This window comes from Belonocnema kinseyi, chromosome 3 (genome assembly GCF_010883055.1).
Source record: "Belonocnema kinseyi isolate 2016_QV_RU_SX_M_011 chromosome 3, B_treatae_v1, whole genome shotgun sequence".
In the NCBI taxonomy this organism is placed as follows: domain Eukaryota; kingdom Metazoa; phylum Arthropoda; class Insecta; order Hymenoptera; family Cynipidae; genus Belonocnema; species Belonocnema kinseyi.
In genome coordinates, this window is record NC_046659.1 from 118,363,514 (window position 1) to 118,391,510 (window position 27,997).

General features: G+C 27.7%; 1 protein-coding gene across 1 annotated transcript; it reads right to left on the reverse strand.

Annotated features, from left to right (window-relative positions):
- Positions 1-12,133: 12,133 nt before the first annotated feature.
- LOC117170159 lies at positions 12,134-15,626 on the reverse strand. Its single transcript, XM_033356720.1, has 2 exons — positions 15,515-15,626; positions 12,134-12,641 (listed from the first exon to the last, which is right to left on the reverse strand). Exons 1-2 carry the CDS (start codon positions 15,570-15,572, stop codon positions 12,334-12,336), a joined length of 366 nt encoding a protein of 121 aa, XP_033212611.1. The 5' UTR covers positions 15,573-15,626; the 3' UTR covers positions 12,134-12,333.
- Between the last annotated feature and the right edge of the window lie 12,371 nt (positions 15,627-27,997).

Here is a 27,997-nt window from a genome sequence, read left to right on the forward strand (position 1 = left end):
CCCGGCCTAAACCTGGCCAAATTAGGCGCTGGCCTGGTGATCGAGCCTGGGTCAAGCTGGAATGAAACACTAAATCTGGACAGGGCCTGGCTCGATCGCCGCGCCTGACCCAGGCCTCGTCGACAATGGGATCTTCATTTGCTCTTGGAAGTTTAGGATTTATAATATCATTCTCATTTACAAAAGGCATTTCAATTGCGGGTTTATTAAGTATATCTTCAGGTTCTGATTCTACCTCGTCGACTACATCACCATCTACACAATCAATCACAATACACATACAATCATTTCGGGCTTAATCGTTTTTAATTACATAAATAATTTTTTACGTCTGCATAAATATAATATACTTACAAGATCGTTATTTATAGGTTAGAATTACTCTAGCGTAATGTCTTATTATAATTTAGCATTAATTTACTCACTTTCGAAATCCACACGTAAGTATGTAATAGTGGTTTTTGCTCGAGGTCTCCTGACTCTACAGCGGCTTTTTCTTATTTTAGGCATTTTACGACTTGAAAAAATGACACTCTTTTAATCACACGCAAAGTTACATAGTGGATATTGGATAATGCACAGAATAATCCCACGCCATCTGCTATCAATTTCAGGAACTTTGGCACTACCTATCTAGTCGGGGTCGTGGTCGAGCCATTGAGAAATACAAGCTAGAGCCAGGCTCGAAGCCCCCGGCCTGGCCCAAGTCTGGAACCGGAAAGATGCCTGGCGATTTCCGCACGGGATCCTCCTGAAAATTAATGTAATTAATGAGAAATACTGATGCAAACAATATTTTGTTTATTCAAATACGTTTATATTTTTAAATTCAACTTACTTTTAATTGTGTGTTACGGGGGAGGAGGTAACGCAGGTGACTACGGCATTGCTGCGATCGCACATATCTAACATGTGTAACTTGATGAATTCGTACGCCGGCGCAATTCGTTCGTTTCTTTTGGGAGTTCAGTAAACATGTTGGATAAACCTCGACATTATGTTCCATTTAAAATGAAAAGCATTGTTATTTTAATTTATTATCAAATAGTACAATAAAAAATGTGTTAATGCTGTACAGTAATTAGTGACCATAAGGGACCATATATATATATTTGCTTTAATTTATTTTCGTATTTGGTACCATTTATTATAAACGGCTATAAGGTACAAAAATAATATTTACTAACATTATGTCAAAAAATAAGTTGCCATACATGAATTAATGATCTTACAAAAAAAATAATTAAAAAGACCCTGGAAATTCAGTTAATTAATTATTTATGCTTACATGATCCATAATTTTTAAACGGCATAATGATCAAACATACTTTTAAGTGTTACATAATATTTTGAAAAAGATGCCGTACATTTTGCAATGATCTAATACCTTACGGGTCCCAGGAAAGAGTTACACAACCCTTGTTTCTCACCCCTGTACTCCCAAATACGTACAGCGTTGCTGAATTTAATCTAATTATATTAATTAGACGTAATTCAAGTCTAAAATATAATATATCTCATAAATAAGTGAGGCTTGGCCAAGGTGGCAAGCATGACGAAAATAATATTGATAAGTGCTCAGGTGAAACATGTGTCACAAGTTTCGTCGATAAATGATCGGCAATGTAGAACAGCAATTTATCTTGTGGGCTACATGGAAGAAAGTATTAAATATTATTATTATCAATCCGGTCGGTATGCAGTTGTCTTGTATTGGTACAGTAGAAACATTGCATAAATTCCGTTTCCAGCGAAATGTCAACGAATGAGAGGTTATATTACAGCTATCTCTATTTTTATTCAAAATAACTTATTCTTCTTGTTGGACATCTTTAAAGGTAATTTTTCCAGTACATAAAATACCAGAGAAGCTGATTGTTTTTTTGATGTGATTAATACTTATAGATATATAATGTAATATAATGTAGAACTCGAAATGAGAAAAAACTGGATCAATTCAACATCTTATTAACTTAAAAAAAAACATTGACTGTTAACTTGTTGGCGCTGCCCCCCCCCCCTTGCACTATACAAAGCGAATTACACAAATGCCATGCAGTAATAAATTACCCGTATTGCTTCAAAAATTGGGGGAGAATTTAAAAATTTCTTAACTTCCGATACCGCTACTTTTGTACGGCACTAGGTTTTTGTCATTTTTGTTTAAAGGATCTATCACTGAGAAAAAAGCCGTACAAAACTAAACTGCCGTAATTCATCACTTACACCTGTAAAATTCAATTTTCGCCTGTGCTCACTTGTACCGCTCAAAACAGACGGAATAGTGCTTAAAGTTACTTTTTTATATAGGAGTATCCGTCTAAACATAAGTCTTGCTGGGTCATTTGACCACCTCATTTTCTACCATGGGCTTGTAGTCTACACTAACTAGCTATGATTCTTGGTTGAAACTAATCCCCCCCCCCCTCCCCTCATTAATGGAAGTTTCGTGGGACTGTCGTTGTAACTAGAATCTTCAACCTAGACGCTTTGAGAAACTCTTTTAGTAAGTTATTATTGGGAGATGAAGCAATAGGGCACCACAACTGCGATGTAGAACACGATGCGGTAGAAAATTCAATTGGCAAAGTCTGTGTCACTGAGGTTAGGAAATAATTTCAAAGTTAAAAATGGGTAAGGCTGGTGTGTAGGCCGTAAGTGTAACGTTTAAATCGTAAAAATAACATTAGAAATGAGCAAATTCAGTTTATGAAAAAACGACAGAAAATCACAATAGAATGTTTAATAATAAAATTTTTCTAAAGGATACTCTTTTTTGTAACGAGAAAATGAAACTACGTCTGTTTTAAAACCAAGGCATGTTATAAATTATAATAATATACATTTATGGGAATAATAAAAAAATTTAGGAATTAACTCGAGTGCGAAGTACGAGATACGTGGTGAGAATATGTTCGTTAAAGCCCAAGGAACTTTAACATAAGAGAGTTCATAACCACCAAATTACTGTTAAAAATGCTTTTACCTATAGTTTTAAAAAGTCTGTGCACAAAGACGGAGCACGCAGCGCGAGGTAAACACACTCGCGAGCGACCCGCGAACCGCATGCATAGCCCGCGATAAACATGTGCCCGCGAGGCGGGCAGATTTTTAATTACTTTATTAGGATTATTATTTTTATAAATTTTTTAATTTGTTCTCGTTTTACATAAATTCCAATCAATTAGTAATCTACTGAGGAAGATAATGTCAATTAGTACCAAAAACTAGATAAGAGTTAAATCATTAATCAATATATAAAGGTTGTCTAAAGGTCGAATTTGACAAAGTTGAGATAGATCAGATACACTTTAAACATAGACACACAATGTTCAGATGAGAAAAGTTTTTACATAAAGTCGAAGAAAAGTACACAAGGTAAAGTGATTTATTATTTACAAGCGGCGGTAGCCCAGAGAGTCTAGACTTTCACCATTAAAAATTTCTGTTATGGTTTCACAATAAATGTAATGGAAGTTTATTACCAAAACGTAATGTAATTTTACAATACATGGAATTGTACCTTCACAACACAGTATTGTGGAAATACAACGAATGTTTTGTAATTTCACAACATTCCAAGGAAATCTGCATCACAATACATGTATTGTAAAATTATATTACATGTATTATGAAATGATATTACGTTTTGGTAATAAACTTCAATTACATTTATTGTGAAATCACAACAGAAATTTTTAGCAGTGTAAAATTTCATAGGTTTTAAAAATTGGTCTGCAGTAGCGATAAGAAGTAGAAATTTTGATTTTTTTACAAAAATAAAAATAACCTTTCGAGGTATGAGGATTCTGAATGAGAATTAATAATTGGTTATCTAAAAAAGTTATTCAGTTCAGAGAAAATTAAATTTTGGTGTGACGGTGTCGCGGTGTAATAGAATGCTTCTCGCTTTTTTGCTCTTAAAAGTGATTAAATATGGTTATTTTTATACCGAATTTGATATTGCTTGAAATAAATTTGGTTGGCGAATAAAAACCAAATTAGTTACATCACAAGAACTTTGTAATTAAAAAAAAAATTTGAAAATTTTTCGAGTTTCAGGTTAAGATGGCACTGGGATTTAACTTTAAAACAGTTTATTTTTTCATTTTCATTATTGGACCGCTTATGAAGAGAAGCATTAATTTTAAAAGTCACCAAATTACGCGCAATATATAGTTCCTTAAGAAACAGAATTAAAAAATAAATTTAAGAAAATATTTTTTCATCTGAAAGAAAAAACAGAAGTTGGTCTTTTCGCGGTACCCAGGAAAAAAGAATCGATAGAAAGCGAGTCGGTTTAAATTGCGTATCTGTCATTTACAGATTAAAAGAATAAAAATACAATCGGTTGTCCACATTTTTAATCGGTCACCTGTGCGCGGTGCTTTAAATTTGCCATTCCACAATCGTCAAAATGCTGAGTGAATAGAGTTGAATGAGGCTAACTAACCTAAAAGAATTCCTATGAGCATTCTGCGATTCATTAATGTGCATATGAAGGGGTTGAGATTCAATATGAAATGGAGTTCTTAAAAGATCACACCCAATGGTGAAAATACGATGCGCACATAGCAATTTTCAATAAGCGTAAATCTGCCAATGGTAGGTTACATCAGGCTGTGTTCAACTGAGTGGACTATGCAGATTAAAATTTTAAAGAATTAATTGTTTCGAATAAAGGTATGAGGTAATAAATTTGAATAGTACAATGCTGATTGATAAAAAATTACAGAAATTCAAATTAAATAATATTGTCATATGTTATAATTGATGCAACAATTTATTTATAAATTCAATGATTATTAAGTTGTAATTCTCTTTTTAAAGTAGTTTTATTAGATTATCCTGAACAAAAATTATAAGATTTATACTGAATTAAGCGCCAGTGACATTCATCTTATTTAGTGCACATGCTAATTGCTGCAGGAAGTCTACGTGTTAGAAAGAAACTTCGCAATTCGCTTATATCCATTTGCATCACAAACATCCAAATGTTTAGAATTTCAATACCCGCATTTTTGGTCAAGGTAATTTCGATAAGATAAAATGTGAGTGTTAGTTTTTGTAAATTTAAGATTCATATATGGTTTCATATATGGATTCATAATCACTACAGAATGGGTCCGAGAAAAAAATTACGTCGCCTATTAAAAAAGTTGATTTCTCGTTCAAAAGTCACTCTAACCTATGGGCGGCTATCTGGAATTTCAGTGACAGATACGCAATTCAGAAGACCTCAAAACCCATTCAAATGCAAGTGAGTGAATTTTTGTTCGCGGGATAACTTTTAGAATGTCTTGATTTTTATTTTTATACCACGAAATAATATAATCTGCAGCAGAAACTTAAAGTTTGAAAACAATCGATAATTTCGATGCAAAATGCTGTAAAAATCACTAACATAACCTACACGAATGCACATAGTTCCCGAAAAAATTACATGTGCTTTTGTAGGTTACGTTAGAGATTTTGACAGCATTTTTCATGAAGAATATCGATTGTTTTCAAACATTAAGATTATAAATCAGATTATATAATTTCGCGGTAAAAAAATAGAAATCAAGACATTCTAAAAGTTACTACGAAAATACCAACTTCTATTTTTGCTTTCAGATGAAAAACATATTTCGCTAAATTTCAGTATTTTATTCTCTTTCTGAAGGAAGTCTATATTGCGCGAAAACCTTATATTTAATATAAACATGTATACATGTACCTTTTGCCTCACTTTTAAATAAAATATTCTACTCTGATATTGCACAAAATAAAACCATTAATATTCAACTGAAACATTTAATATGGCGCTGCTTCACAGCGGCCGACACGTGAAGCTTTCAATTCACAATACGTGTATTGTAATTTCACTTCACAATACCAAAATTGTAATTTCACATTACATTTTGTGTTGTGCGTGTTGTAAAATCGCAATCATTTTTAACAGTGTTGTTTCCGTGAGGTAAAGTATAATAATCCTTCTGTAGCAAGCTTGTCAACGATCTATTTGGTGATCCAACTGGACGATTTAATTAGTGTTGCACTTAATTCAGTAATAATCAAGAAGTGCTGCAACTGGATGAAAAGCAGACTACAATTCAACAAGTCACAATTAAATAATACTGTTATCAAATAGGAACAAAATTAATAAAATAAAGTTTTAATGAGACTTGAATTCAATGTCTTCAATTACAATTCCTAAACACTAAGGATTTCAATTATGTATGGTTGAAAAGCCTGCTTTGTTATTTGAAGCAATTTAACGAAATATGATTTTTACGTATGTTATGTCAACTTACCTAAAATTCTGTGGAATAATATGGCTCTATATTTTAAATACTGCTGCTAACTATATCAACAAGCAAACTTTTTTTTGAAACCATGCACACAATGCTTTATCTAAGTCATTTTTTTTATATTTTTCATTTACTTTTTGGCACTAACATCTCCTTTTATGTTTTCGATGAGTGCATAATAATCGGGAACAAGATCCTTTTTCCACAAGATGAGCGGGAGTAGGGGAAGTGGGTCTAAAACCGCCAGTTTGATTTTAAAATGAAGATTAAATATTGCTTTCGAATATTAAATATCAGGTAACAAGAAATTATGTTACAGGTAATACTTTTATATATTCTATACAATGAAATCGTTCAAGGTCATAATTAACACAGAAAGAAACTAATGATAAAATATATTGCAGCTAATTTTTAGAGGGATAAAGTTTTATTCAGACAGCTTCACGTCTTTCAAAATACATTTTTTGTCAATAAAAAACAAAAGAAACTTGAACCGATATTCGGGTAAAGATTATGGGGTGAAATTAATTTTTGTCTCAAGTAATTTTTACGTCGGAATCAAGGTAAGTTTATCCTTCGTTTTTTCTGTGGAACCATTTAGATAATTATATAATGTCGAGAAAAAAATGACCACATTTTTGCTCATCTTAACCACACGTGTATTTAAAATGGCCACCTAAATTAAACAATTACAAACTTCAAGGAGTTCATGAAATTCAATAAGTTAATGAAATTCAATGAAATCACGGAATTTTTGGAATGTATGGAATTCATGAATTTTCAAGAATTCCTTCAATTCCATAAATTCCTTCAATTTCATTAATTTAGCGGATTCCGCAAAATCCCATGAATTTCGTAAATTCCTAGAATTCCGTAAATTCCATGAAATTCCGTGAATTCCAGTAATTCCTTGATTTCCCTAAATACCATTAATTCCGTGAATTGCATGAATGCCATACATTTCTCGAATTCCTTTAATTTCATTAATTCGGCTAATTCCGTGATTTTCATGAATTCCTTAAATTTCGTGAGTTCCTTGAATTCCATGAATTCTCCGAATTTCGTTACTTCTGTGAATCTTATGAAATTCGTGAATTCCGTAATTTCCTTGTGCACAATTTATGTTTTACAAACGCTCTAATAAATTTATTGGAAAGCTGGACAGTGGCTTTACGATGTACAACACTTAAAATATATTTATTGTGATTTCACCATTCCAATACCTTGTTTGCAATATTACCTTATGCTTGTATTGAAGAAGTCTTGTAGAAGTGTTGTGGGATTCCAAACATTTTTAACAGTGTATGTGTGCTGCGTAAGTATTCCCCCCCTCTCTTTCTCTCTTGCGTCCGCATATGTATGATTCATACCTTTCTTACCTTGTTATCTTCTCTCCTAGCCGAGCGGATTGAGGTGGTCGGCGTCAGTGTCAAATGTTACGAAGTTCGAGCCAGTGCCTGTTGCTCGTCTTCTTTTACTTAACTTTTCTGAGCTTAATGTAGCATTTACTAGAAGGCAAAAACTTTGGATAATTTTTTAATACAATATAAATGTTTTCGTGCTCAACGATAATAATCGTGAGTTAGTGTCTTTTTTTTACCGTCACAATTAAAATCCTAGATGTACAACTGTTTTCTTTTAGCGCTTTTCTCATCAACAACACTTTTTAAATTCTGCTGATTCACATGGTTTTACTTTAGTATGAAATTGATACAGTTTAAATTACACTGGAACATGGAATTCAGTCGTCCGAATTCAAGTCGTTCTGAGAATTGCAGCAGCGGCGGTGTCGGGATTTCAGGGAATGGTTCAAACGCCACTGTCTGTTAACGTTTGGAATGTCTGGATTTACGCCAAGGTCCCTGCGAGCAATCACCGAGACCCGGCATGATTCCAAGTTACAGTGTATATGTGAATATAAATTCACGACCTGGTGCAAATGTAAAGTATTTAACGGTTACAAAAGACTTGAATGGAAAAGTGGATAAATAAAAGAATTTTATTTAAATATAGTAAAGATTCCTTGGAAGCATTTGATATTCTTTTTTACATAAATTCTCTTAAATTTAACTGGAGGTTTTAACTACTTTCCTTAACTTTATTGCCTTGTCTAAAATACAAAGAAGCTATTAACGGTAAAAAAATGATTTGCGAAGCTTAATTAGTCAGAATGTAAAAATGAGGAGTAGCCTGGAGGCTTCCACCTGTTGCGGCTGGTAGATTTTATTTTTACTTTGTCTAGCTTGAAGCCAATCTAACTTTTGCCAAAAGCGATTTGAGAAATTTAATTATGATTTAAGAGATAATTCTTGTCCGTTGTTATCTTTCCATTACAAAAGCTTCATTGTATTGTTTTTTCTCCTTTATCAATTTGAATTTTGCGCTCGATTTATAAAAACAGAGTCTTTATTTTCTGTTATACTCGATACTCAAAAGATATTTTAATTCTCAAACAAAATTCCTATCAGTTTATGGAATAAAGGATATTTTGTTCATCACAGAAATAATTTTTACCAACAACTTAAAACCCTAGCGGGATAATTAAAAAATGTATTTTCTAAATGAATCAGGCCACATAATTTTTATCTGTTTAAAACATTTATTTTTCTAATTAAATCTGATTTTATTTTGCAGACTTTTCAAAGCCGATTTAAAAATTTTTGTTTTTACAAAAAACTATGAGAAAAAATGACAATAAAAAATATTTTCGGCAAAATAATTTGTCAACTTGGTAAAAGTAATGTGTACAGTCAGTTAAATAAGAGTGTGACTTTAATTGGTTCAAAATTGATTTCTTCTACTAAACATTTAACAAATATATTTTTGATTGAAAAATTGCCTTTTTTATTTGAGAAAGTGTTGTATTATGTTGAAAATTACCTTTTTGTTTAATAATGTAACTATTTTGTTGAAAAAAATTTCATTTAAAAATATAAATATTCCATTTTTTGTTGAAAATTGATCTTTTTTAATTGAAAACTCGTATTTTCTGGTTGAAAATTCTTCTTTTTTTTGTCTTTGTTAAAAACTTTTTTTTAAACTGAAAACGTACGAATGTTGTTGAAATTTAATCTTTATAGCTGAAAATTCTTTTATTTTTGTTAAATATTCCGAATTTTAGTTTTTAAAAATGCATTTCTTTGTTTATAAATTTAAATATTTTGATGAAAGTTCACATATGTTGTTAAAAGTTCATCTGTGTTGGTACTAAATAAATTTTATAGGTCGAAAATTTAACTTTTTGGTTGAAAATTAATTTTTTTGATTGAAAATGCAAGTGTTTGGCATTTTTGGTTGATGAGTCATCTTTTTCATTCAAAAACCTTTTTTTTAAAATTGAACTATTTCACTAAAAATTGATTTTAATCTGTTAAAAATTACGTTTTTACCTACAACTATTTTGTTAGCAAAATGTTTGGTGCAATAATTAATTGTTATTTGAAAATATAAGTTTCATTTTTGGTTAAAAAAATTTTTTAATTGAAATTTCGTATTTTTGGTTAAAAATTCATTTTTCTGGTTGAAAATTGATCATTTTAGTTGAAAATTCAACTATTTGGTTTAAAATTGATTTATTTAATTGGAGATTCATCGTTCTCGTTGAAACTCCAGTGCTTGTGGAAAAATATAATTATTTACATGTATACTTATAATTAATTAAAATAAATGCAGATGTGCTGAAAAAGCATAAATAATAAGTTTTATCGTTGATTTATTTGTTATAAACAAATAATATTTCTAATCACACAAATTCACATAGTGCTAAGAAATATTTTTTTGCAAATAAATCTCTTTTGGTAGAAATTTCTTTTATTATTGTTGAACATGGAACTTTTCGAATAAAGATTAATCTGGTTTGAATCCAAATACATCTACTTTGTTGAAAATTTATTTATTCCATTTTTGGCTGATTATTCATATTATCAAATAAAATAATAAATTGTTAGAAAAATTATTTTTGTTATCTTGAATGAATTATTATCTCACTCCAATTTAAAAATTCAGAAATCAGTATAAAAATTCTGAAAAAACAGAGAATTTCTAATAATTTGCTTAAGCAAGTATTTTTGTTATAATTTTTTCATGGAACGCGTAGTTTTTTGTTTTCATCGTAAAAAAATAGGAAATAAAACGTTTTGAAAAAAACATGAGGGATGAAAAAAAATGAAAAGACAACAGTTGTTCCACAAAAAACGATCTAGAAATTTGTTATGAACTTTCGTTATAAAAATACATTAAAAATAAAAAAATTAACTTTTTGGAAAATGTACACAAGCCACCATAACCTTTTATTATACAAAAATTGTCGCCAAAACTCATTTACAAATTTTTTTAACGCGTCTACTTTTGTACGGTTTGAAAATATTTGGGGCAATATACATAAAAATTGAAAAAATTAATAAAAAAAAAAACAAAATGAAAATAAAAAAATTTCCAATGACTTTTTCGACCACCAAGAATTTCGTATAAAATATTTGATTGACAGAACCAAATTTTTCTGTTGAATCAATCAAATATATCGTTGAGTCATCCCAATATTTTCTTGTCCATATAAGAACCATATTCTATGGTTGAACCAACCAAAATTTTTCTGATCCACCAAGTCGTTTTCAGAGTCTGCGAGAAGGTTTCACTGAACAAATATTCCAGAAAAACGAATGTTCGTCAGTCCAACGTTATCTCTACCGAGGCCTTGACATTATTTTGGTAAAAAATGTATTTTTCTGGTTGAAAATTGATCGTTTTAGTTAAAAATTCAACTATTTGGTACCGAATTCAGCTATTTGGTTTAAAATTGATTTATTTAATTGACGAGATTCATCGTTCTGGTTGAAACTCCAGTGCTTGAGGAAAAATATAATTATTCACATATATACTTATAATTAATTAAAAGAAGTGCAGATGTGCTGAAAGAGCATAAATAATCAGTTTTATCATTGATTTAATTGTTATAATCAAATAATATTTCTAATTACACAAATTCATATAGTGCTAAGAAATATTTTTTTGCAAATAAATCTCTTTTGGTAGAAATTTCTTTTATTATTGTTGAACATGGAACTTTTCGAATAAAGATTAATCTGGTTCGAATCCAAATACATCTACTTTGTGGAAAATTTATTTATTCCATTTTTGACTGATTATTCATATTTTTAATTAAAAATACATCGTTTTTAGTTAAATATTAAAATATTTATTCAAAAATTCATGCATTTGGTTTTAACGTCATCTGTTTGGTAGTATTCATCTTCTTGTTAGGAGATTCATCTCTTGAGGTAAAACTTAATTTTTGAAACTGGAATTTCAACTATGCCATTTTCACAATTAAAACTGAACTTTTTTAGTTTTTATTCATCTGTTTACGTTTTTGGTTGATTCTTTTACTATTTAGTTAAAAATTTGAAAAAGGAAAAAAATGTCTTAATAATTTAATGAAAAATATTCTCATACTAGTATCAAATAGTTTTAAGTTCTTATTCATTGTTTGGTTGATGAATATAAAGAATTAGATTCATATTTCTTATTTATAAATAGGAGGAGTGACTGCTTATATTTTACATTCTATTTTGAGAAGGGTTTCACCAAAATGTCACAAATTAAGAAAAATAAGAAAAAATTGGTGGTTTTTCTGAAAATGTTGAAAGACAACAAATTCTATTTCTTATGGTGATCTAAAAAAAATTTTATGTTATATTCAATTTATCTTTATTGTTTTCATTATTATTGTTTTACAAAAATACATGATGAACAATAGAATGACATCATAAAATCGTATTATTCAGCAGGATCTAAGAAAGTGACTAACACTGGATTCCTGCTTTACCGGATCCCGATTTACCGGACTACGTGTTCCAAGGGGGTGAGATAAAGGCGCTTACAAGGTCAGTGGAGTTGCGCTGCTTACGTATCGGCACTGTGAGAAGCCACACGCAAGAAGGAGAAGAAGAATGGTTTGGAGAATCTCAATCTACTGTAAAGGCCATTGAGGGTACCCCTGGAACACCCAGTAAATCGGGACTCCAATTTATACTCTTCATATTTAGCCATGATGTTCTGCTTCTTCTTCTAAAAGTTCTTCGATTTCTGGAGTTATGGGGGCTAGTGCGGTCCATACTCCAGTGTGACGATTGAAGAAAACAACAAAATCCATACTATGCAAATCATTAGTGATACGCCTTATGCCCACATCTCGACTGGTTGCTCGAGCCTGATTCCCAGTTAAAAGGTGAATATCGGTCACCCGCCCAGACCAAGGATCTCTTGTAAATAGCACTGGGTAACCATCAATAGACACTGAAATCCATTCGACAGGAGGTGGTGGTGGCCTCGGACCTTCTTCGCGACATTCTACGGAATAACAAAAACAGTTTTTTGCAGAAATAATAAGGGTCAAATCCCATATAGTGAAATTTCGCTCATTTCCGCGTCCTTAAAACGCACACGTTTTAATTTCAAGACTGGAGGGGCCCCCACCTCGACCACGACCATCAGGTTATTTTCGTCAAGCGACGTTCATTAGCTGCCCCGGTCTTGTATCGATTTGTGTCAATTAAAAATCAATAAATATCATCAATCATATTTTATTAATTATTTATTATTAATATATATTATTGATAATAATATATATTTCTTATTAACGAGGTGACAAATATAATATTACCTGAAAATAGTACAATTTTCCAACTAAAAATCAATATTGTAGAATCAAAGAACAACACAAATACTTCGCGGAATACTGAATTTTGTAGCATGACGTCGCGGTGGCTCTAGGATATAGTAGAATAGTAATATTTTCAAATTGTAGAATGCATTTGCGCAATTATTTTTCATCATCTTATCGGTTGAAAACCTTTCATTTTTACGAAATAATATCAACAGTCCGAATGAGTCAGCCACTGACGCGGGCCTAACCATACAGGGACCGATAATCCGGGATCTGGGTCCGATCCCGTATGCAATAAAATTCTACCGACTGAAAACGCTTTATTTTTATGCATTTCGAGCCCCTGAATCCAAATCCACAACTAGATTTTTCGAAAAATGCGTACATCATTGTTTGAAAGCGTGTATAGGAAATTTCGAATAGGTATATTTTGAAATAGGCGGAAATTCACTGTATTAAGAAGTTCCGAAAGCTCTTTGAAGTTCAACACATGTTTCCCATAAAAAAGATACTTTTTTATGAATTTTATTCAGAATCGACAATCGAGTTCTTGATGCTGATTATGATTTTTTTAAATTTTTACAATAAAAATTACTTCTAAAAGATGAAGTACTATTTTCTGATAATAATTAAATGTGTGCATACATTATTTAAACAATGTATTATTGTTTATAGCCATTTTCTCTTAAAGTAGATTAAGAGAGTCGCAGTTTTTTAATTTTGTAACTTTTCAGTAACATCGAAGCTATAATCAATCAAATTAAACAAAAATAATTGTTTAAACAATTTAATAATCGTAATCATATTTTATTTAAATAATGCTAGAATTTCGCAGTTTTTTCTGAAATTTTCCACTTTTTCCACCATTCAATTAGAGTAATGTAATAAATTATTCAACAAAGTAATTATTCAAACAATGCATTATTTTCCTAAAATAATACTCTCTTTATATAATTATAGAAAGTTGTGACTTTTTTGAAATTTTAAACATTGTGTCTAAGTTTTATTTATATTCTGGTCCAAATTGATGAAATTTAGCAAGCCTAACTGTTTAAACAATTTAATTTAATTATTTAATATATATAAATTATTTGTGAATTTCACGATTTTCACAATTTCCGGTTATATATATCATATGGTTATAAATAATTATACAAAGAGAATATTATCAAATATAATAATAAATTGTTAGAAAAATTATGTTTATTATCTTGAATGAATTATTATCTCACTCCAATTTAAAAAGTAAAAAATCAGTATAAAAATTTAGAAAAAAAAGAGAATTTCTAATAATTTACTTAAGCAAGTATTTTTCTTGTAATTTTTTCATAGAACGCGTAGTTTTTTGTTTTCATCGTAAAAAAAATAAAAAATAAAACTTTCTGAAAAAAAAACAACAGTTGTTCAACAAAAACCGATCTAGAAATTTTTTATGAACTTTCGTTATAAAAATACATTAAAAATAAAAAAATAAACTTTTTGGAAAAAGTGCACAAGTTACCATAACATTTTATTAAAAAAAAATTTTAGCCTAAACTCATTTACAAATTTTTTTAACGCTTCTATTTTTGTAGGGTTTGAACAAATTTCGGGGCAATATGCACAAAAATTGAAAAAATTAATAAAAAAAATAAAAACAAAATGAAAATAAAAAAATATTCAATTCCTTTTTGGACCACCAAGAATTTCATATAAAATATTTGATTGACACAACCAAATTTTTCCATTGAATCAATCAAATATTTCATTGAGTCATCCCAATATTTTATTGCCTATATAAGAACCATATTCTATGGTTGAACCAACCAAAATTTTTCTGATCCACCAAGTCGTTTTCGGAGTCTGCGAGAAGATTTCACTGAACAAATATTCCAGAAAAACAAATGTTCGTCAGTCCAACCTTATCTCTACCGAGGCCTTGACATTATTGCGGCTTTTAATACAAGAAAAGATTGATTAATTACTAAAATAATTCGTTTGCTAATTTAACCAAGATTTCTTCTATTAAAATATTTTTTTACTCTTAAATATTCTACTACGAAAAACAACTATGAAAAAAAATAATATGAAAAATTGAAACACAGTTATAAAACATTGAAAACTTGAGTTTCTCAGGGTACACAAATCCATATACGACGTGAACAATTTTTTTATCTAAAGAATCTGAACATATGGTTAGTAGGATTATTAGTTTGCACGAATTACGACTTCTTAGAGTGTATCCAAATTAATTTTGAAGCTTTTAATCAGAGATTCCAAGTACGATGCCCTGCTTCTAAAACACTAGAACTTGGAATGAGTGAGTCTGGATTTACTGTGTTCCGAGAATTGTTGCCCCACTGAATGTTTACGTTTGGACGGGCCCGTGTTACAACTGAAAGCCATTAAAGCAAAGTCCGAAACCGTCCGTAAATCCAAGTTCCAGTGTATTACCAGATTTTGATTTTTGTTTTTACAAAATCGTTTTCTTGTCAAATTCGAACAATTATTGCCGCATTTACATTTCCAATTTTTGTGCAACATTAATCACCCTGATGGTCACTCTGATAACACTTACCAACACAATCCAGGTAAACCGCAAATGTAAGAATCAGAATGCAGTTGGAGATCTTCATTTCTTTTAGGTAGATTTTTTAAGCGGCGACTGAGAAATTGTTGGCAGATTCACTGCTATATATATACTAACCTCTATCAGATGACTCCAATTTATTGAAGGAGGGCAATAAAGTGTTTAACACCGTTTTTAGCGAGAAATAAAGTTTCAAAAACAGATTGCCATTTCAAGTAAAAAACGTCATTTTTGATTTAAAATGTTAAAATTCACACACAAAAAAACATTAATTTTAACAATGTTTTTTGCAATTGAATTTTTTTACCGACACTTTTTACCTCTAGAACTCTGCTGTTTCCAATAGAAAGATTTAATTTAAAAATAGGAGACAGTTGAGTTGTAGAAAATGTTTTTACGGAAAAAGTAAACGGCGATTTATTAAAATAAAATCATTTTTTGAAATTTGATAAGAAGCGACGATCAGGAAAAATTAAATTGTAAAATACATGGATAAAATGAATGTTTTTTTATCGTTGTGAATTTTTACATTTTTCATAAAAATAATGCTTTTTCTTTTGAAATTACATCAGTTATAATATTTTGATTCTTAAAATCTTAAAAAAGCTATTTTTTCGAAGCTGAGAAAAAATAGCGACATGTGATATTGCAATCACAAAAGAGTGCTCTGATTATCATCACTTTCTAAATCTAAATGAGTAAAAATTCAAGTAATTAAATTTAAACCAGGAATTTCTACTGATATTTGAGTTATTTTTGAATTTTTATTAATTAAAAAAGTAAAATACATTTTCAATTATTAAAGTCTCACTTAAACTCAAAATCGTAATGTTCGTTGTATTTTTCTTCTAACGCCTAAATCTTTCAAAATTGGGGCTACTATATTAAACTTCATTTTTAAATTCCTAACAATCCATATGAAAATTTCGCATCTTCAACTAAAGAAAGAAATTTTCAACTCAAAAAACTAGTTTTTAACAAAATACAAGTATTTTCTACCAAATTGTTTAATTCTCAACTTATAACAAATAAGTTTTCTATGGAAAATGCAAGAGTTAACTTTTCAGATAAAAAAAATTAATTAAAGAAAGAAAATTTTAATAATTTTTTTTTACAAAACAATTAAATTTCAACAAACAAGTTAACAAAAAAGACGAGTTTTCTAAAAAATAGTTGAATTTTCTACCCGAAAATTTCAATTTTTATCAAAAAACAACTATTTAGTTAGAAGTTTCCTTTGCCTAAGAATTCCAACAATATTTTAATTTTCAATAAAAAACTATTCAATTAAAAAATACGAATTGTCAAAAACAATGGTGAATTTTCAACCAAGAAAGATTTTTCTATCAATAAAGAACAAAATCTTATACAGAATTTTGAGTTTACAAGTCACAAAGAAGTATTTTTGATAGAAAAAAATTGAACTTGGAACCCAAAAATATTCATTTTCTATCAAAATAATTGAATTTTCGAATAAAAAAAGACGAATTTTAATCAAAATAATTTAATTTTAAACTGAAGTAGATTAGCTTTCTAGCGAAAACGAAGCAGCTATTTTGAGTAAAAACACTTCTTTTTAACACAAAAAAAGAATTTTAAACAAAATTGGTTGAATTTTCCTCCAAAGAAATTTACTTTTAACTTATATGATACTTTTTCAATGAAAAAATTAATTTGTTGAAATATAGTTTATTATTCAAGCCAGAAAATGAATTTCCGACCAAAAATAAAAGACACAATTTTCTATCCATTAACCCAAGGAAATTTCTACTAACAATTTTTGGATAGGAACCATTATGTAGATTTTATTTTTCAAACATACTATGCAAAAAATTTATAATTCAAATTTCGAGCCAAGCGACATAAGATACGAACAGAAGTTCTAAAAAGAAATTGCAGCTTTTAAAAAGTCGTTAATTGAAAATTCATCTATATGGTTCAAAATTCATCTGCTTTGATTAATAATTAAACTATTTTGTTGATACTTCCTTTCAATTAGTTGAAAATTTTTGTATTGTAGTTAAAAATTCAGTCACTTGGTTAAAATGTCATGCATTTTGTTGAAATGCATTTTTATCAAACTGAACTATTTTGTTAAAAAATCTTTGTTTTGTGAAAATTAATTTCTTTTTTCAAATTTGATCAGTCTCTTTTAGTTAGAAATTCAAATATTTTATTGATAATTCATTTTTTATGATAGGAAATCAATACTTTTTATTTGAGATTTATGAATGTTTATTCAAAATTTTATTATTTGTTTCAAAATATGTCTTTAGTGAAAATACAAATGTTTGGTTCAAAATTTATCTTGTTTGATTGAGATTTCAACTATTTTGTTAGAAATTCCCATGTTGGGCGAAAACTAATTTTTTTTAACAAAAAATTTTAATATTCCATGTTCAGTTGATGATTAATATTTCTTATTACAAATTTATATTTACAATAGAAAACACGAATGTATAGTTTAAAACGCGTCTGTTTTAGTTGAGATTTCGAATATTTTATCGAATGTTCCTGTTTTTGGGTAAAAATAATTTTGTTGACTAAAAATTTAAATATTTCGCTTATGGTCGAAAATTAAAGTATTTGTTTGTCAATTCATAAATTTGAAGAAAAATTCTTCTTTTTGTAAAAAAATTCATCTTTTTGATTTTCTACTGAGTGTTTTCTCTTGAAAATTTGTACTTGGGAGTTTTCGTGGTTGTTGAAATCCTAAAAAATTTGGTGTTTTTTGTACATAACCTCAAAAGTAGCCAAAAACGCTATTTTTTGTTCATAACCTCAAATATCTTAAAATCCTTACGTCATGGGCCAATTGTGACCCCGGATTCGGATTCTACGTAAAAAATTACTTCGAAAATGACCCTCCACTTTCCAACAACTGTCATGACCCCATTATTTGCAGGCCTGTGTTATTTATCATTTTCATAGAAAATTGATCATTCTTAGTTGAAAATTGAATTTTTTTAAAATATTTTATTTATTTTGTTGAAAATTCATCTTCCTTTCATAACACTACATCGACCCAATCTCTTTAGACGCGTCAAGCATCTAGCATCCCGCCTGTATCATATAGCAGTTCCCCCTTGCTATTTCTCATGTTGCCTAACACTGTACTTTTACCTCCTTTTATAATTTATATTGATTAACACTCATTTATAAAACAGACCGGGTTATCTGTCTGAGCGCTAAGGTTGGGCCCCAATCAGGTATCGCGTTTTATTTTGAGTCTGGCCCCATCTAGAGAGCTCATTTTGGGCCAACCTCTGCTCGATCTGAGCCCGATCAGATCCATATTGGAATTTCTACTCGGATCACCATCAACTGGGGAGCACAGTGGGATGAAATCAAAAAACGAGGTTCAAAATAACTTTAGCTGTCAATTCCTAATCGATTTTGGATTTTTTTTTATTCAGCATCAAATTGTGAATTGTTATAAACAAACTGACTTAACAAATAGACTACATTATGGATTTTACGTTTTCAAAGTACATTTTTGCATTAAAATTACTTTCTTTCATCGCACAAATAATACTCGATCATTAAAATTTGTCATCCGATATTTTTCATTAATTTTTTGAACAAATTATGTAAACAAATGCATAATGTGACCGTTTAAAGGCAAAAGAATATTTTTTCTCCTCGTTTTGCTCAAATTATATCGCCAGTGATTTTTAATGATGGAAAATTATCATCCGATATTTGTTATGAAATTCATAAACAAATGGTATAAACAAATGCCCAGTGTGGACATTTAAAGGCAGAAAGAGATCGTTATTTCTCTTAATTTTTCTCGAATTAGATCGCCAGTGACCTTTAATGATGGATAATTATATTTTCGCTTTATCTTTTATTGATTATTAATTTGAATTTTTTCTCTCGATTTATGAACACTAGGGTGGTCCAAGAATGCATTGGAAATTTTTTTTAATTTCCCACATGTCGCATGAGAACAAAATACGTTTTGTAAATTTTATTCATAATCTTGAATATTCGATGAAGCGAGTTGAAGCTCAACATTTCTGTTTACAATTAGCATTAGATTAGCATTAGAAAGTCGCGGTTTTTTCAAAATTGTCCATTTTTTGACAAAATTTCAATTACAGTGAGGTGATAGTTAAATTATGTTAACAAGCTTAATTGTTTAAATAATTAATTATTATTGTTAATAATATTCTCTTTGAATAATGCTAGAAAATATTTTTTTTCTTCAGTTTTCAACTTTTTGTCCACTTTTCACTTGAAGTGTGTTAGTATTTCATTCAATTTAGAAAGAATAATTGTTCAAATAAATTGTTTTCATTTATAACTATCATCTTCTACAGAAATACTAGATAGTTGCGTTTTTTCTTAAATTTTTAACTTTTTGTCAATTTTTCACTTAGTGAGATAATAATAAATGCAAATTAACAAAAATTATCGTTTAGATAATTTAGTTTTGTTTGTAAATATCTTCTATAGTAATTCTAGATGTAAAGAACCATACAAAGATATTTCTACCCCCACCCCTCTTGCTGTGCGTAATTCATGGTTTCTAGAAATAATAAGATATGGGACTTGAAAATAATAGTAATTTTTTTCATTTTAAATAAAAGATGCTTCGCAGGGTGAAAATTTCGTTTTCAAAATTCTCTAATTTTTCCTTGGCTATTTTTTAAAACAAAATTAGGTCACCTTTCAACCAAAGAAATATTAAGTTTTTAAAAAATATATAAAATTTCAACAATCTAGTTTAGTTTCTAACCACGCAGTTGAATTTTAAATTTAAAAAAGATCAATTTTTAACCAAATATATCAACTTTCAACCAAAAAGATGAATTTTCAACTAAAAATGATGAATCATCAACGAAAAACCGATTTCTCAACAAAGTCGTTCAAACAAAATTTTCAAATAAAATATAGTTGAATCCTCAAGCAAACAAGATTAATTTTCAACCAATCCGTCTATTGAAAATACTAGTGTATTAAAACTTCGCCTATTTTCTTTTCGAACATAAATTTTTTTAACTGAAAATTTAAGTATTCCGTTTTTGGTCAGAAATTTTTATTTTTAATTGAAAATTGATCTTTTTAATTAGAAATTCATCTATATATTTGGTTCAAAATTCATCAATTTTGGTTTACAATTTAACTTTTTTGTTTGATAAGTCTACTATTTCGTTAAAAAATTATTTGTTTTGATTAAAAACAAACTAGCGTACTAAGCGTTTTCTTTTTTTAACATTCATTTTTGTAAGTAAAAATTTCACTTATTATTTTTTTCGGAATTGATGTATTTCAGTTGCAAATTTAATTATTTCGTGGAAATTGTATGTCATTGTTAAAAATTCTTCTTTTCTGTAAAATATTAGTCTTTTGGAATAAATATTCTTTTTTTAATTTCTCTATTTTGTTTAAAATTAATCAGTATGGTAGAAAATTCAAGTATTTTGTTAACAATTTCCTTTTTAACTATTTTTTTAACTAAAAATATAATTACTCAATTTTTTGTTGATAATTTATATATCTAACTAAAAATTGATACTCTTGAGTAAAAAAATGAAATTATTTGTTTGAAAATTGTTCTTTTATGGTAGGAAATTAATCTTGTTGTTTTTAAATTAATATTTTTGTTAATAAATCTTTCATTTGGTCAAAAAATAAATAAGCCTATGGAAAATCGATTTTGTTGTTTAAATGCAGTTCTTTGGTTAAAATTGTATGCATTTTGTTAAAAACAAATCAACATTTTATCTTATTCTTCTTTTTTGTAGAAAACTTCATATTTTAAAGTAAAAATGATGGATTTAAACTAAAAATTGTAATATTTCTATTTTGGTTGGTGATTGATATGTTTAATTAAAATCTTATCCCTTTCAGATAAACACTTGCATTTTTGTTTCAAAATGTATGTTCTTGTTTAAAAATCTATTTTTATGTTTGTAAATTTACATGTTTTGGTTAAAAAGTCAAGTAGCCCATGGAAATTTTTTTTAACTAATGTCTGTTCCTGGAAATTTAGATATTACATTTTTCGATAAAATTGATATTGTCAATAAAAAATTAGTCTTTTTTTAGCTAGCAATTTAATTATTTAGTTGAATTATTATCTATTTTGTTAAAAATGCTCATTTTTTAAAGGAAATTAATCTTCATGTTAAACATTCATCTTTGTGGTTGAAAATTCAAATATTTGTTTAAAAGTTCATCAGTTCAGGTTAAGAATTCAACTATTTTGTTGACAATTCCTTTTTTTATAACAATTTGATTTTTGAACGAAAAATTTAATTGTTCCATTATTATTGTATTTTAGTTATTATTTATTTTTATTATTTTACTATTTGGTTAAAAATACGTCTAATTTTATTAAAAAAACAAATAGCCTACCGTAACTACAATCTTTGTTGAAAATTCATGCATTTTGTTGAAAATTTCTCTTTCTTTTGGAAAAGTTCATATTTTTAGGTGAAAATTAATTTTTTAACTCTGATATTAAATCATCTATTTTTGGTTAATAATTGATATTTATAAACGAAAATTGTTCATTTTTAGGCAAGAATTCGAATATCTGTTAGACAATTCATATTTTTTAAAATCAAATTTATGTTCTCGGTTGAAAATTCAACTATTTAGCATAAAATTCATCATGCAGATTTGGTTAAGAATTCAACCATTTTGTTGATTATTCCATTTTTTGTTGAAAATTGAAATTCTTACTTAAAGGTGCAGCTTTTATAGTTCTAAATTCAAATATTTATTTCCAAAATCGTCTTTTATGGTAGTCAATTAATTCTTATTTTACTAAATTTCTATTTTTATATGATAAATCTACTATTAGTTAAACATTTCTTTCCTTCGCTTAAAAAATCAACTAGTCTAACGAAAATTTGATTTTGACATGTTCAAAACTAATTTTTGTGACAAAAATTTAAGTATTGCTTTTTGGTTGAAAATGATTTCAACTGTTTGGTTAAAAATTCATCAGTTTTGTTTAAGGATTAGAAATTTTATTTTAAATTTATTTTTTATTAAAAATGAATTTTTTAACTAAACATGTAACTATTCCGGGTTTGATTAAAAATTGATATTTTGGATTGGAAGTTCATATGTATTAGTAGAAAATTCAAATACTGCTTGTTTGATCATTCGTATTTCACGTTGGAAAATTAATCTTTCTCTTTGTAAATTCATCCTTTTGGTACAATTTAATCGATTGGTTTCAAATTCATCATCTTTTGATTAAACTAAACTGTTTTTCATTAAAAATTAAAAATTGTTTTTGTTAAAATATTAACTTTCACATACTTTTTTTATCATTCATATTTTTTTGGTGAAAATGCAACTACGTATTTGAAAGTAGAATTACTTTGTGCAAAATTCATTCTTTTTAATTAAAGATTCAAAATTGAAAATAAAAATTAACCTCCTTATTTAAGAACTTTTTTCTTGACACAGTTTTCCGTAAAAAAAACTTTTTAATCAGCTTTGAAGATTCTTTGCTTGTGCAATTTAATCAGCTTTAATTTCAAAAAGAGTGTCTAAGTCGGATAAAAGCTTGTATCTGTAGACTAATTTTTCTAAAAAAATCCAGTCCGTTCATGTATCCATTTTAGCAAATTTTTTTCTTACCTTTTAAAGGCTAGAAATGTATAAAAAGTTTAGGATTTTCTCTTTAAGAGGACTGTCTTCACACGTGAAAGTCTAGTCAAGAATTATCAAACTAGTTTACTTTAAATCCACTCACCTCGTATATGTATGTCAGAACAAAATAATGTTACCGACAAATACGAAACATTTTTTTACGCATTCTACTTTACCAGTGAGAAGAGAAATTCTTATAATCTTAATTTAATTTATTTTATATATTTTACTTAACATATACCAAATTTATCAAAAATATATCATTAGACGAGATTTTAAGGTTCTTAAAATGAGGATGGTTTTCGCCACACACATAATACGTTCACGAGGAAGCTCTATTTAATGTATCATTTGAACCACATAATCTAAAGAAAATTTTACTTGCGAAAAGATTTTTTCCAAACATTGTCTTATTTCATTATTTTTTAAAATTGAAAATTGAGCGTTCTTTTGCGCCTGTGCAATGCAACGCGCCAGCTAACATTGTAAGCCGGATTGCAGTCACCCGATCTAATTCCAAGGCGAATGAAATTTGCAAGTACAGTATATTTATTAGTATTGGTTCATTAATTTTTCATTATTTAAACCAATGGAATTTGTTTAAACACTTTTTTCAAAAATTCTGTTTTTTCCTTAAAAATTATTACTATTCTATAGTGAAATATTTTTTAACATTAGTCCATTAATTATCATTTACAAAATGCGAAAAGAAATTATTTAAACAAATTTAAACGTTTTCAATTATAATACAAGTTGAATTATTTTGTATTATAAAGAATATAATTTCCAAATTTCTAATATAAAAAATTTTATTTTCCGATTTTTGAAGTTGTCCTAATATTGAAATTTTAAACAGAAATCATTCAATTTCTATATTATTAAGTTAAAAATAATACGGTTTAATTTTAAACGATTTGAATGAAAATTCATAACTTTCATTCATTCCTTTCTATAATGAAATTTTCCAATTTTGACATTTAATTTGCCAAATGTTCAATTTTAAAAGCTTCTGTTTAAGAAATTTTCAATTTTAAATGATTAAATTTTAAAAGCTTTTATTTATAAATAATACAAGTTTGATTTCTTTTCATTCCATTCGAAATAATTTTTTTCTTAATTTTACCTAATTTAAAATAGTTTTTCGGAGTATTTCGGGGTAATACCTGTGTAGAACATCTTTTATTAAATAAATTTTCTAAATGAAAATTTAACTATTCCATTGTTTGTTCAAAATTGATCTACATATTTCCATAGAAAATTCGTCTTTTGCACTAAAAAATTTATATGAATTTTTTTATAATAATTTATATGATTAAAAATTAATTTTACTATTTGAAAATTTATATTTTCAACAAAAAATGTATTTTGTTAAAAATGAGTATTTTTTATAAAAACTTAATCTTCGTACTTTGTAATTTATATTTTTGGTTTAAAATTAAATTAGTTTGGCGAAAAAGTGCACTATTTTCTTGTAAATTCATCTGTACGTTTATCTTTCTTAGTTGCAAATTTAACTATTTTGTTGCAAATTAGTTTTTTATGTGAAAATTAATGTATTTCGTTTGAAATTGTTCTTTTGTGGTTAATACTTTTTTTGTAAATTCAACTTCTTGATTGAATATTGAACTATTTTGTTAAAAATTTGTTGTTGTTTTCCTGGTAAAAAATTAATTTTTTTTAATTTAAAGAATAATTATCCCATTTTTTGTTGAAAATGTGTTTGTTTTAGTTGAAAATTTTTATATGTTTGAAAATTTTGCTTTTCTAGTAAAACATTCAAAACACTTTTTTGAAAATTCATGTATTCTGGTGTAAATTCGTCTTTTTTGGTAGAAAATTAATCTTCAGATTGAGAATTCATATGTTTGCTTAAAAATTCAACAGAATGGCAGAAAGTTGAACTGCTTTCTTAAAAATTTATTTTTATGTTGGAAATGCACTATTTTGTTTGAAAATTAATTACTCAGATTGAAAATTTAACTATATTTAAAATTATTTTTTCAAATTAATTTTTTTATTGAAAATGTACCTATTCTGTTGTTGGTTAAATATTCATCTTTTTTAGTTGAAATTTTTTTAATTTGTAATTCGTTTTGTTATAAATTCGTCTTTGCGATCGAAAATTCAAATATTTGATTGAAATTTTTTTTTTCTTATGAATTCAAATGTTTTTTAAAATTTTTTTAATTTTAAGAACTTGTAATTTTAGGTTTTTTTAATTTCAAACCACCCAAATTACACTATAAAAAATTAAAAAATTAAACAAAATGTTTTAGTTAAATCAAATTATATTTCAATATTAAATAATCTAACTTGATATGCTTTTATTTACAATTAACACATGTTCCATTCATTTTCATTTCATTCGATATATTGTCCTTTTTTCAAAATTTTACCTAATCTAAATTAGTTTAAAATGAAAATGTTTAAATTCAAAATCGCTCAATACATTTGTTAAATTTTAAGCGCTTTCAAATAAAAGTTATTCATTATTGTTTCAAACAACTGTTAAACTTAATATTTAAAAAAACTGTTTAAGGCCATGTGACGAGACGGTCACGTGATCAGATTTCTACCTTAATGAAACTTTTTTGATTTCCTAATTTATTTTCACACCAAGTTCCACATCGAGTTAAAAATTTTGAATATTAAATAAGGGGCACTAAGAAAGGTGGGTCTGGTCCTAAATTTTTATGATTACAAAAAAAGTTTTTTTTTGTTAATAATTTTTTTGGCTTTTTTCATAATTATTGAATTTAGGACCAACCCATCTGTCTTAGTCGTTTTTATTTATTATACCAAATTTTCAACTCGATGTAGATCTTTGTGTGAAAATAGGTTAGAAAATAAAAAAATTATCGGTAAGGTAGGAATCTGCTCACGTGACCCACTCGCCACATGACCTTAATAATGGATTTTCAGATCATTTTTTTTTAATAAACAGTGAAATCTCACTGATTCTAATTTAGAGAGTAGTAAATTGTATTATTACCATTTGAAAAAAAATATTGTCGCTCTAAGTTATGAGCATAACTTTCTTCCTTTTTGAAGTAGGGAAGGTCGAAATGTAACTGACACAAAAGGTGACTTCATACTTTCTAACTAACACCTTCTATATCTAATTGTAAGATCAAGGAAGTCAACTCGGGAAAGATGAACAATGTATAATCATGAACATGCTAATTTACGACAAAAAATAAAATAAGAAAACATCCAGTTTTTTAATTTTCTTAAAAACACTTTCAAAAAGTTGGAAATTCGTAAAAATTTATATTTGGATTAAGATTATGGTTTCTGGAAAAAATAGTTTTTCCACGATTTTAAGGGTACAGCTAAAAAATGTGGCGACGGGATAAACGAAAAAATAAAATTCCCGACATCATAGATTTTCCGAACTGGAAAATCCCCAACATAAAATTGTCGAATTATAAAATATCTAAACTGAAAAAAATTGCAATGGATATTATTCATTTATTAAAAGTACAAAAAAAATTTTCATCCGGACATTTTTCAGAATATTTAAAGTTAAAAAATTATAGTTCTAGTTTAAAATAACAAAATGGTATAAAAATTACATTAGAGATATAAATTAAAAAACACGGGCGCTTTGAACAGAAAAATTCTTTGGTGAATGCATTTAACTGTCATCTATTAATTAAACAAATAATTCTTAAGAGATTATTTTAAGAACAATTTTTTCAATTGTTTAGAATTGGGAATTCTATAATTGGGCCATTTTCTGTCAGGAATTTTATTATTCGGGAATTTTCCAATTGAAGATTTTTATATTTCGGTAATTTTATCATTTCCGGAATTTTATTCTTAGAGAATTTTTTAATTTGGGATTTTTACAGTGTCGGAAATTTTATTTTTCAGGAATTTTTCGTATGCTTAATTTTTATATTTCGGCAATTTTATAATTTCTTATAATATATAAAAATTAAAATATTCGAAATAGAAAATTCCCGAAATTATAAGATTGCCGACGTATTAAATTCCCGAATAATAAAACTCCCGACAGTGTGTATCACTGAATTTCAAAAATGGAAGAACCAAATATTTTTACGAAGGAGCATTATTTTAATGTTTAAAGTTTCCAAATAATCTTGCTTGAATTTAATATAACAATAATTTTAAAAATGTATTTCTAGCTGAAAATTTTTTTTTGAAAATGTGAGTAGAATTTAGCAAAAAATAAAAAAAAACGTTCTCAAGGCATGGATTTTTATTGTTTTTTAATTAAAAAGAAATTTCGTGATAAATTGGTATTGAATTGAATCCTGCAAAGTTTGTTAAAAAAATTTTATTAAGTTCAGAAAGAATTTCGGGAAAATTTTTTTCGTTCGAAGCGCACGCGTTCTTGAATTTATATTTTTATAACACTTTTATTTTGAATTCAAACTATAATTCTCGAAAATTTGAAACATTAGAAACATTTTCGTTTATAGAAATGATTGGTTATGGTATTTTTATATAAATAATAAATTATTAATAAATAAAATTTATTTAAAAACTATTTTTTATATGTTTAAATTCGGGAATTTTTTACTTCGGATATTTTATTAATTTGCGATTTTCTGTCGGGAATTTTATTATTTGGGAATTTTCCAATTCGGTTATATTCTAAACTTTACGGAATTTTCATTATTCTATAATTGAAGAGCCGAATGCAATACACGCGAAGAATTATTGTCCGCAGAGCAAATTTTTAAAATTGTTTGAATTTGCATGTCCACAGTTAATACTTGTAGAGAATTTTATTGCGCATCTTTTTTGTATGGCGATCAAATTCGAAGGTTGTCTCGTTTCTTAGTAATTTGAGGAGAACCGAATTTTTCATCGAAAAAGAAA

Excerpts from the sequence above, each read along its gene's own strand:
- LOC117170159 (XM_033356720.1), bottom strand. The coding sequence starts at position 15,572 with ATGAAGATCTCCAACTGCATTCTGATTCTTACATTTGCGGTTTACCTG. Across the intron at positions 12,642-15,514 it reads GGTTTACCTGGATTGTGTTG|AATGTCGCGAAGAAGGTCCG; the intron begins GTAAGTGTTATC and ends GTTATTCCGTAG.